This window comes from Lissotriton helveticus, chromosome 7, assembly GCF_964261635.1.
Source record: "Lissotriton helveticus chromosome 7, aLisHel1.1, whole genome shotgun sequence".
NCBI lineage: Eukaryota > Metazoa > Chordata > Amphibia > Caudata > Salamandridae > Lissotriton > Lissotriton helveticus.
The window spans coordinates 562,769,443-562,781,997 of NC_136068.1; the positions used below are offsets into that span (position 1 = coordinate 562,769,443).

General features: G+C 44.0%; 1 protein-coding gene across 2 annotated transcripts in view; it reads left to right on the plus strand.

The window, feature by feature from the left end:
* The window catches only part of LOC144768747 (uncharacterized), a 221,637-nt gene that overhangs the window by 69,550 nt on the left and 139,532 nt on the right, over positions 1-12,555 (plus strand). The window contains exons 4-8 of one of the 2 annotated variants that reach the window (XM_078652635.1): positions 1,553-1,669; positions 2,285-2,395; positions 5,001-5,084; positions 8,054-8,146; positions 9,456-9,545. In XM_078652635.1, coding sequence (XP_078508761.1) covers positions 1,553-1,669; positions 2,285-2,395; positions 5,001-5,084; positions 8,054-8,146; positions 9,456-9,545 — 495 coding nt within the window. The remainder of the gene's footprint in view (positions 1-1,552; positions 1,670-2,284; positions 2,396-5,000; positions 5,085-8,053; positions 8,147-9,455; positions 9,546-12,555) is intronic. The other variant, XM_078652636.1, reaches the window with a different exon arrangement.

The following is a 12,555-nucleotide window of genomic DNA, read 5'->3' on the forward strand; positions in this document are numbered from 1 at the left end:
TAAAAATCAAGAAAATATACCCTGAGAGGTTCTCCTCCTGCCCTAGACGTGGAAAAACATGGTCATGCAGAATACTGCTTGGATATTGGGAGAAAAATGTGGCTAGACTGCACCCTATGACAGCCATCTAGAACACTCACTTAAACAATAACTACTGATTCAACCTAGAGGCCGTACTGAAAATGCTTGGGGAAAACATAAGTTAGATTGGGCCATGGCTGAAGACTTCTGTATGAGAATGACCAGAAAGGATGAAAAAGCAGTAGAAGATTTAGTTCAGTGGACAGACGTAATAATAATAATAATAATAATCCACATTTGTAAAGCGCACAATCACCCGTTAGGGTCTCTAGGCGCTGGGGGCCGTCGGGAAGATTAAGCAAGCTATTGCCCAGAGTCACATGGTGCTGGGCTAACCTGCCGCCGGAGCCGGGAATCGAAACGTGATCCCCAGATTCCAGCGTCAGTCGCCCTGGCCGCGGCGCCACACCTCTTCCACGATAAACAAGCTAGTGGGGACACCAGTGTCCAATATGTCACAGATTCATAGGCCCAACCTTCCATTTCCCCACAATAATTTATTATCAAAGGTAACTCTGAGCTCGCAGTCTAAATGGCGTATATGGATAGAAAATAGATCAGTAAAGCAGGAGAAAGAGAGACTGTGAAAAACATTCGGAGTAAAGTAACAAGAGATACATCCTGGGAGGAGGAAATCAGGTAGATGGGGATTTTTGGAACTACCATAGGGTGAAGCAGACAAAGATAGAATCACATGTAAGAGTAAGCAAAAATAAAATTGAGATTTGGAAGACGCTGGACCAGGGTCGAATTGAAGGGGCAAGGAACAATACGGTGGAACAAGAGGCATATAGCAGCAAGGAGACATTCACAAATGTAATAGACATGTTCAGAGGAAGCAAGAGCGTAGTCCAACCAAGCTTGTATGAAATACATCTAGGAGAGCAACAGAGACATCGGGAGAACAGTGGTACAAGTAATTGTGCCATCAGAGAAGCAACTGAAACATCTGTGTTTGTACAGAAGATTTGCAGAATGAGTGATAGTATCCATGCAAACAAAACAAATATCCAATCAAGCAAGTGAGGCATTAAAAGGGAACAAAGAAAACATCCTGAGGAGTAAGTGAGAAATCAAGGAGGAGCAACTCAGACACCCAAGGTAAAAGACTTCTATGGAGGCAGGAAAGATATTTATGTGAGCACCAGAATCACGTAGGAAAAGAGACCTCAGGTTTAAAGTAGACTGAGAAGAGAGAAAGAAGCTTGTGGGAATAGGAGAAATAAAGTGGCATCCATGAGACTTCAGCAGGAATTGATATACTTCTCTCAGGAAAGTTGCATGTTACTAGTAGTGCAGAAATATAAGCTTATGTGGAAAAGCCTAACCTGAGGAACTGTTGGCACAGTTAAGATTTATTTTGCAGTATTTATCACATGGAGAGTGATGGTGGCAGAGGTTTTAAAATGGAAATTGAGACTAACTGCAATTGGTTTTAGTGTGGAAATGATGAATTTACATATTTACCCAGCAGATCACACAGTTTCGCAACCTGATGTTGTATTCGGAAAAAATGGAAAAGAACCGCTACATCAAAACTATCAAGATAACACAAGCAGAAGAGAAAGAAACAACAGCCAGAAAACAGGTAAACAGGCATGAAACCTCTGCTTATGTGACACAAAGCATATTACATGCACACGGTTCCCCCAGCCCAAGTCACAGTTTCACATAAGAGGCAGTCTGGATTCCCAGCTATGTCCCAGTCCTTCAGACTGGAGACCTCCACAGAACGGGAATCATTAATAAGTGACTTTGATACATCCTTAGTAGAGCAGATGAACAGTATTTCAAGATTTCTGATTTAAAGCTGGCCAAAAAAGAATGAGCACCATCTCCCCCCTCTACTACGGCAATACATCCAAACACCTGAGATGTAAAGAAATTAAAACCTTGGGGCCCGATTCACAGAACTAACTTAAGACAAAATCCTAAACTTACTACCATTTTGGTATTCACAGAAGGCGCTTACTCATCAATGAGTAAGTGCTTTCTGTGAATACCAAAATGAATAAGCGTCTTCTGTGAATACCAAAATGGTAGTAGGTTTAGAATGTTGTCTTAAGTTAGTTCTGTGAATTGTGCCCTTGGTTTGTTCTTCGTTACTCCCCACGAAGGATATTGCTTCTTTAAAATGGTGTTTTGTTTACATTTTTAACTTCCATTTGTTTACGTTCATATATATATATATTATATTCTCCAGGATCTCAAATTCCCAATAAGAACTCTTGTTTGAGGACAGAAGAGCAGGCTGTAATTGTTATTGATCATCCCGGGTCAGAAGAAGATAAAGGTCGCACTGACCCTAACTTGGGTAAGTAAAACAAGCTCCTCACCTGCTATATTAACAACATTAAACAGAGCGGGAATCATTAAACACATGCCCTGCTACCTCTGATTTTCTTTAATCATCACAGAGTGGCCTTGTTGTCAGTTCAGGTAACCTACACATCTACTCCTAAGTTTGTCACTTGTGACTTTATTCAATTTAGCATGTTTTTTCCCATAGCAAACCTTGTAGTGCAAAACCTGGAAACTGCAGGATGAAAGTTTACCAAAGTTACTTTTAGGGACACAGCGGCCTCGCCATGATTCAGTGCCTTTGCTTGTGGTACGTTTTCCTACATCCATTCATGAGAAATATGCAAGTGTCTGCTGTGCACACCCCAGTTGTGTACATAGTGCTTACGTCTTACGGCTACGATCTCTGGATAAGGCACCAAGAATCCTCAGGAACAGTGACTATCCGTTATGTTTTTTTAAATGTACTACGTAGAAGACACCCACCACCTCTTCCTGAGAAACCAGATGTACATGAAAACAAGTCTCTAACACTGTCCCAAACCATAACGCTTTCCCTTTTTCCAACCCTTGCTCTTAACCCCACAATAGCCCTAACATCATAATTACCGTAGCACTAACCCTGAAACTACCCCCATCCACCCCATACTCAGACCTTAGTACTAATCCTATTCCTAACCCTGTGGCATGCTCTAAATATGTGCCTTTTCCCACTCTTGCCTTAACAATAGGCCTAACTTTAACCTACACTTTAACCTTACCCTCAACCATACACATACCATCAGTCTTCCCCTAATCGTCTCCCTTTCACCAATCCAAACACTAATACTTTCCTCTGTGATTTTTCTTCACTGTTTTTTTCTGCTGAGATTTTTGGCTCCCTAGATTTTTGACCTTGTTAAAACTCTTCACCTCCTCACATGGCAAACCCAACTCTTGTATCTCACATTCTATCGTTATGCCTCATAGTCACGTGAGCTGTCATTCCTCAACTCTGTGATCACTACGGCATCTGATCCAACTCAGTTTGGTGTGGTTAGGGTACCAGGTGGGATCCTGCTTCTTTTTTTAACAGTCCTTAACCCTGAAGCATTCTACACCTACTCTTGGCCTGTAGCACAATAAATGGCGAGGTGACAAGAACATGTGAGCAGGATCAGGCCATTGCCTCCTCAGCCCAGCACCCTAACCTCACCCAACTGAATTGTTGTCCAACAGCTGTGACTTGCAGTGTGTCATCCACAATATGATTACGCAGCAGACAGTGGGTCCATTATTGACAAATCCTCTCCAGCCTCCGCATCTTACACCTGTGGAGGATCAGATGAGCTCAGAAATTTGTTTTCGTGCCCATGGCTCTGCCTGTTTCAGTACCAGACACGCCAGCCCTTGGGACCTTCCTCCAAGAGGGCGACACATTTCTCTCAGAATTCTCCAAAGGGAGATCTGCATGGCGGTCTGAGTTTCCCAGGCCACTCTGCACAGATTCTTCCAGGGGCGGTTTATCCTTTGGGGCTCAGGGGCTGTGCCCCTCTGAAATTCCTACACATTTACATAAAAACATATAAAATAGATGGATTTATTTAGAGATACAATTGTATCTCTAAATATACTGATGTATTTAGGTCTGGGCTCTTTGTCCCTGGCTTCCTGCCCCGCCTCACTCTGAAGTAGGAGACGGAAGCCAGGCAGTAAATCAACTTTCTGAACTGTGGCGCAGGACGCAGGGCTTTCTGTTCTAAAGCTCTTCTTTGCCATTGTGGTCTATGGTGGTATGCACTGTAGACCAGTGACTCGATCAGCGTCACAGTTACGGACGTGGGAGACTTCATCCCTGTGTGATTTCAGGCGTCCGTCATTCACAGGCATAGAGCTCACCCTTTCATCATAAGTGGGAGTAGATGCAAACACGTCTGATTTGATTCCTTGTTCTCGGTAATGGTAAGTGTTTGCATGCTAATTTGGTGTTTATATATATATATATATATATATATATATATATATATATATATATATATATATATATATACTAGCTGCCCGTCCCGACTTTGTCCGTCCGCCATCCTAATGGACCCCTAACATTGGAATATTGGAGCATAAAGCTTATACACACCAGTTTCGGCCCTGAGCCGCGTGATTGTATTCAGTGGAGCTCCCATCATTCCAAGGTTCTAATTTAATTTACTTAAATTTGGTGATACAACTGTGGGGCAATTTAAAGGTGAAAGATTCTCTATAGCACCAGTATATTTTTTTACTCAAGACTCTTTTTATTGACAATTTCTGGAAAATACCATAACATGCAGTGAATTAGTGGAAGATATATTACATCTCGTTTATCCCAGGTCTCTCTTCCGTAAAGCTAACGTTTGGTACAGCATCAGACACAATATCACGGGATATCCCCTGAAGATACCACTTTGCTTTCTATGTTAACCATATCAACATGAGCACCAGTATTTTCATTGGCACGTTCTATTTTTATGGGTTTCCCAGTTATGTTTGCGGTGCCTTTATTGACCCTTGAGGAATCCGTGGTGTAACAAACCCCCTTTTGTTTATGTAATGCAATAATAACCTGGGCCATTTTAATTAATGTTGTTTCTTTCTATGTTCAGCTTATCCAGTTGTCACTGCTGTGTTTTCACTAAGTAACAATGATGAAAAAAGACATTCGAAAGGGCCTTTGGAAAGATCTTCAGGTGAGTGGATAGCACCGGCTGGTGGGGGAGAGGGGAGGGCAAGAAAGTGTATTAGCTGTATTCATATGGCAGGCATTATTCGTCAGGGCATTTGTTTGCCCTTCGTGACGTAAAGATAATTATGTAATTTTCTGATACTGGAGACAATGTCTCCATACACTTGTATCAAACTGTAAAATTGTTCTGACTGATATACAAAGTGTCTCTGAGATGTGTTTTCTGGAGTAGAGGTGGGACTAGCCCTTCAGACATTGTACAACCCACGATCACAACGTCTGTGTTGTTTTCACTTAATTAGGGTTGAGCGCAAACATTGAAGTTTATCAGACTGTGGGTGTTTCTCAGGCAACACAGATACATGTTCTCCCAATCCATGTACCCATTGAGCTCCTCTGCCAGTTCTACAAAAGGCAGACGCAGGGGGTTGGAGAAACTCTTCATTGTGTCTGTGCTCGCTCAGATAGTTCAGAGAGTGGCTCATGACAAGAATGTGTCTTTCTCAGGGGAGTGCTAGTAAAGCCTATAGTGTTTTACTTGTATTAAACCTATAAGGCTGCAATATGTGTGCAGGCTGTGATCCACCGCAGGAACAGGTCTAGTGTCACTCATTGATAATAGTGCAGAGCAGACCAGGAGTGCACAGGAATAAAATGTAGCCCTGCAGATGGTACAGGCAGCAAGGATACCGGCACATAGATCACAGAACAACCATATTAAAAAATTATTAAAAATAATGTCTTGAGTTTTTTTTGTCCTTTCAATGCTGGCAACTTGTATCTGCCTGTCCCAATCGTTGCTTGTTGTGTTTTTTTGTTATGGGGGGCATAAATAGCAGGAGGGAGAAGGTCAGTCAGTCAGTCAGTTAGTTAGTCAGTTAGTGAGAGTGAGTGAGAGAGTCAGTCATTGAGAGAGTCAGTCAGTGAGAGTGAGAGAGTCAGTCAGTGAGAGAGTCAGTCAGTCAGTGAGAGAGTCAGTCGGTGAGAGAGTCAGTCAGTGAGAGAGTGAGTGAGTCAGTCAGTGAGAGTCAGTCAGTCAGTGAGAGTGAGAGAGTCATTCAGTGAGAATGAGATCCAGTCAGTGAGAGTGAATGAGTGAGAGAGAGTCCGTTAGTCTGTGAGTGAAAGAGAGTGAGCCAGTCAGTCAGTGAGAGTGAGTCAGTCTTTTAGCGAGAGTCGTCAGTCTTTTAGCGAGAGTCAGGCAGTGAGCGAGAGTCAGTGAGAGCGAATCAAGTCAGTGAGAGTCAAGTCAGTGAGAGAGACTCAGTGAGTGAGAGAGAGTCAATCAGTCAGTGAGAGTGAGTCAAACAGTCAAGTGAGAGTGAGAGAGAGAGAGAGTAGGAGAGAGTCAGTGAGAGAGAGTGGGAGAGTCAGTCAGTGAGAGAGAGTCAGTGAGTGAGAGAGAGTCAATCAGTCAGTGAGAGTGAGTCAGTCAGTCAGTGAGAGAGACTGGGAGAGTCAGTCAGTGAGAGAGTCTGTCAGTGAGAGTCTGTCAGTGAGAGAGAGTAAGTCAGTCAGTGAGAGTGAGTTAGTGAGTCTGTCAGTGAGAAATGGTCAGTCAGTCTGTGAGAGAGAGTGAGCCAGTGAGAGTGAGTCAGTGAGAGTCTTTCAGTGAGAATGAGTCAGTCAGTCTGTGAGAGAGAGCGGGCGAGTCTGTCAGTGAGAGTGAGTCTGTCAGTGAGAGTCTGTCAGTGAGAGTCTCTGAGAGTCAGTCAGTCAGTCAGTGAGAGAGAGTGGGAGAGTCAGTCAGTGAGGGTGAGTCAATGAGAGTGAGTGTGAGAGTCAGTCAGTGAGAGAGTGAGAGAGTCGTGTCAGTGAGAATCTGTTAGTGAGAGTGAGTCAGTGGTGAGAGTGAGTCACTGAGAGTCTGTCAGTGAGAATGAGCCAGTCAGTCTATGAAAGAGAGTGGGAGAGTGAGTCAGTGAGAGTGAGTCAGTGAGAGTCTGTCAGTGAGAATGAGTCAGTCAGTCTATGAAAGAGAGTGGGAGAGTGAGTCAGTGAGAGTGAGTCAGTGAGAGTGAGTCAGTGGGAGTGGGTCAGTGAGAGTCTGTCAGTGAGAATGAGTCAGTCAGTGAGAGAGAGTGGGAGAGTCTGTCAGTGAGAGAGAGTCTGCCAGTGAGAATCTGTCAGATAGAGTGTGTCAGTGAGAGAGAGTCCGTCAGTGAGAGTGAGTCTGTCAGTGAGTGAGTCAGTCAGCCAGTGAGAGTCAGTCAGTCAGTGAGAGTGAGTCAGTCAGTCAGTCAGTGAGAGTGAGTTAGTCAGTCAGTCAGTGAGAGAGAGGGAGAGAGTCAGTCATTGAGAGAGTGGGAGAGTCTGTCAGTGAGAGTGATGCAGCCTGTAGGAAGGAAGAGTGCTGCAAGCAAAGCGCCGACAAAACAGCCAATCAGGCACATTGGATTTGAAAGTGTGAATTAGCTGGAGCATTAAGGAGCTGAGGGATGGAGGGAACTAAGACATTAAAAGGAGGAAGGCAGACAGTTAAATGCTGGGGTGAAGCAGTTAAACAGAACTGAACTTAGAGAAACTGATGGAGAGAAGGGGGGGCATGGAGAAAAGAGGGAGAGAAGGAGAAAAAGGCGAGTGAAAGCAAAACCGCAAGTGAATGCGAAACTGCAAGTGAATGCGAAATTGTTTGCTAGACCGGGAGTTGTGTGCGCGCGCGCAGTCTACTCTTTTTCGAAGCACTTACTCGTGCTTGTGGCGCGCTCCTGCTAGCTTCCACAAGATGGATGCCGCCACAAGCACGAGTATGTGCTTTAAAAAAGAGCAGAACGACGGCTAAAGGTCTCCTAAGCACCACATGCGTGCTGTGTAGGCGAGACCTATAAATGGTGTCACACTCAAACTGAAAATCGAGACCCTTTAATTCCTGTGTAGTTATTTTGCAGATCTTTACATTATTATGTCTACCATATATTTTCAAAATGTAAAGCAGTTTGGATCATTCGTTCAGATCTCTGTTTCTCTTGACAGATGTCTGTTTACGCAAAAAAGATGAGGCAGCGGTAAATGTGATGGCTCGCCCTGGTCGAGAGGGAGGACAGGGTGCTATCGACACGGGCCCTGGTAAGTTTCATGCCTCTTGAGCTGCTGCTGTTTGGATCGACAAGGTGTTTCAATGAGCAGTCATTTCTCAGTAGTTCATTAATTTCATTGCAGATTGCCAGACTATACTGTATTAGTGGGTGACTGCCTTTTCAGGAATTTCAGGTGTTTTTTTACTTTGCAATTGAGCTTGGGAATGGTGTAGCTTGAAACCAAAATTGACCTCCAGGCATGGGTCTCGCATATGATTTCCTTCTATAAACTTCGATGCTCCAGTTGTATATTACCTCACTTTACGTAAAGAATTTCAGATCATTATAAGATAATTACATTTTTAAGATACTAAAGATTAGTGTTAGAGGTTTGCTATTTTCTGAAATAGAGGTGGGACTAGCCCTTCAGACATTTTACAACCCACGATCACAACTTTTGCGTTGTCTTCTCTTAATTAGGGTTGAGCGCAAACATTGAAGTTTATCAGACCGTTGATGTTTCTCAGGCAACACAGATACATGTTCTCCCAATCCATGTACCCATTGAGCTCCTCTGCCAGTTCTACAAAAGCCAGACGCAGGGGGGTTGGAGAAACTCTTCATTGTGTCTGTGCTCGCTGAAATGTTGCAGGTATATTCAGAAGTAGCTGGTAATAAAATGTAGCCCTACAGATGGCAAGGATACCGGCACATAGAGCACTGCGCATTTCCAATGGCATGGCGAAATGCCTCGATCAGTGGCCTGCAGAGAGTGAGTTTGCGGTTTGATCAGCTGAAGCTTGGAATAGGTATTAGAGTGCAAACATGCAGGCTCTTGGAAGGATTCATGGACATCTATGGGTAGAGGATTACAATAAACCTCCAGCGATGAGCTGAGTAGATCTCCCAAAAGAAAAAGAAAGAAAGAGTTCTCATGATGGGAGAGGTATGTAGAGCCACCCTGGCACATTATAGTGCCTTGTGCCAAGCCAATGAGCATGGAGTCAGCCAAACTATAGAATATTCAGAGTCTAATCCTCCAAAGGGGATAGTCTGGTACTAGAGAGTGAACTCCAAGGACTTGTGTGCAGAGTGTAGATGACAGTGGCAGAGCTAGAATCCCCTGTGCAAAGGCTGCAATGACACTGACCTGGGCATACTGACTGGTAATTGGAGGAGTTTGGAGATCTTTCCAGGGGCTGTGGGGCTGTAGCTACTTCTCGGTTTTTTACAAGTATGCTTCAAAAGGTCCATTAAGAGCAATCAATTACAGTGAAAATGGCTATGCAATGTTATCTGATACTGGCTAGCTGCTCTGCATTTTCAATCATTGTGCTTTCTTTTTCTTCTACATACAGCTGATCCACCTATCAATTCCATACATTCACAGAGACTTAATAGTAAAGAGCGAACGCATGTAAACCAAAAGCCACTGGTGAGACCTTCCAGTAAGTGAAAAAATACAAGTTAATGTGGAATTTACGGAGATATTTTTTTGTAATTTACTGTCCTAGAGCAAGCAAACCCTTAGGTGTTGGAACACTTAACAGCGAAACCATCCAATGAACAGCATGCGCATTAAAATGAATAAAACAGTGAAAGTGATCTAACACACTCATACATAACTACACTCATAATCAAACCACCCCAATCTCAATCAACAGAGATATTGGAACAGATGGTGTTTTGCCAAGACTCATTTAGGACATCAGACTGTGTAAACTACTTCCTTCTGCAAGAAAGGCTGAGCAAGGCTTTTAGTCTTCGAGAACCTGGAAGTCTGTGATGAGAGATATTTTTCTTTTCAGATCCCATAGAATCATTAGATGTTTGGCTGAGTGTTGAATGTCACTGCCTTGAAAGTCAGAGGACAGCCTTGAACATGTACTGGCCCGCTAGTGAAATGCAGGGTTGTATTAGTAAAGCTGAATTTATATGCCAGATTGTGGCTCAATGGAGAAAAGCTAATCTGTAGCATGGATAAATCCTTTAGTTGAGCCAAGGTCGTATTTGAAAGTCCTACAAGTACACCCCCACCCCCCCTTCCATCTGCCAGTTGTAGAGCACTTCCAGAGCTGGGACCTTAGTGCCAAAATAATTTGTTAGAATAAACAGATTGATCTAACACTTTTGTATAGGATTTTAAGTATTCATACAATAAAGTTGACTCTTCTTTAAAAAAACAAAAACATTCAATTCCAACGTCTGTAATTGTTTTATAAACCATTCAGGCATAACCATGAGCCTAACGTAAAACCAAATAATTTCACTAAAACATATTTTACTGGCGACGACGGGCTCTTTTAACTAGGTGTATACAGCAAAGTTACAGCGATTCCTACGGAACAAAAACAACTTTGCATTTGACATTGATGCCAAAGCCTTGATCAAAACGTCCTGCAGCACAGTATTGTACAGTAAATAAAACAGGGGCGAGACAGTTGAGCCTGGGTACCCCTTGGTTAAAGAGCCGAGACTGATTTGACATCTCCACTCTGAAGAACATGGATTTATCCATGATAAATGTTACCAAAGGCTACAGCCTATAAACTAGCACTCATATCACCTAACATTTAGTACCACTTGTAACATAGCTGTCTCTGTGCCGCGCCACTATAAAGCTGGATCAGTGTGACTGCAACGTTTGGTTCTTCTACACTACACTAGGCAGGCGTTTGGTGTTCAACAGAGTATTGAAGATTCTTGCTAAAAGAGTGCAAAGCAGTCACTCACTGATGGACAACTGTAACAAACACAGGGTCTCTTTCTTTTGACTCATTGATAGGCCAATCATAAAGACCTCTTCTTCAATTGGAAGGGTCACCATTTGTAATTATGTGATTCATTTATTGTAATTTAGGACATTCATACATTCTACCAGCAGCTTTGTGGCTGCCCTCATTTACAAGTGGTTTCTATATCGCCACAACAGTTATTTTGTGGTGCATTTAAAAACGGTGTTTTTAAAAATATGTTTTTTTATGCCATAGGACAATTAGGTTTCCATAATTTCCATGAAGTATCCATTTGCGATGATCGCAGTGCTGACAGCTCCTCCACGCAGAGGATGGAATGTCCTATACCCTCTCCGTGACAGTGATTGATAGGCATGGGGCAGGCCATCCTCCAAACAGAAAGCAATAGAAGCCACTTACATATCTAAGTGACACTTATATTTATAAATTCAGTTCCTAGTGACTGCTTACATCGTTGTTATCCATAGATAATAGTTGCAAGAATCATCAATTTTTCTTGCTATATCGGTTTTAGGCTTGCCATTGTTAACCGTTTATTTATGTGATTTCTACTCCTCACTTGAGCTATGAGAGATCTCCATGTCACTCATTCTTCCACCTTCACCTACATCCTGGGAACATTGTATTAATGCTGGCAATATCCTGGGCAATTAAATCCCCTTAATGTAGCAGGAGGGAGGGTCTCACTGCACAGAGCACTGTGATTTTTTGGGTAAAACAATTTTTATTGCAGATTCAGAAATGAACAATCGTTTAAACGAGGAGGCGCTAGTGGGCGCACAGCGGAATGGCTGGGTAGCTACACAGCTCCGCCGGACGGCTCACGAAAATGTGCGTTCTGTGCCCGTTTTGACGATCGTTAACGCCAGCAACAACACCATCGGGTTCGTAAAGACATCAGGCCCCGAATGACGCGATCACCGACGGAGGATCGGCGCTAAATCGGCTGTGGGGAGGAGAAGATCGCGGACACCCCAAGCGAACGCTCGCAAAATGGCGGCAAACCCCGAGAGCATTGAGACCCAGACGCACGGGTAAGACCCCCTGAAACTCCGGCACTTGCATCCGCAACAAAGATCGAGTGCGTTATGGTCAGGGGGGCGAAAACCTGATATGCACGGAGGACATGACCGAAATTCGTTTGAAGTCCAGTCACGCACGGCCCCTTTAAGAAATACCGGACGGTGACAATCAAAATGGCGGCGCCCAGGTACACATCGTGGAGAGCGCCGGAGAAAACGGGAATGAAGCAATCTGGCGCCTGTTTGCGGGTAAGACTCCTTGCCGCGCACTTCTAAGGTCTGAAGGCGCCTGCGGGGCGAGACGAGAAAGACGCGCTGTGTGTTGACATAGCCAGTACACATACGGCGGATCCTGGAACGTGGTAGCTGCGGACCATCCCCCCACAGATGCAGCGAGGATTTCTGTGTTCCTAGACTAGTGGCGCTGCAGATCATCCGCATATCGAGGACTGCGCTGAGCTACGGAAGTGGCGGGAAGGAACGGACAGCGTGATGGGCAGGTCAGTGCACGAAGCAAGCACACCCAAACAAAATTCCGAGGTCGCCCACTGAGATAGTGTAAGGATAATGGTGTGACCTACAGATCGACTGACACACTACATCCTTAAGCGTCAACATAAAGTGGCGTGGAAGTGGTCTTGAGATATTACCGCTGATAGAGCGCGCGAGGTCACCCAGCC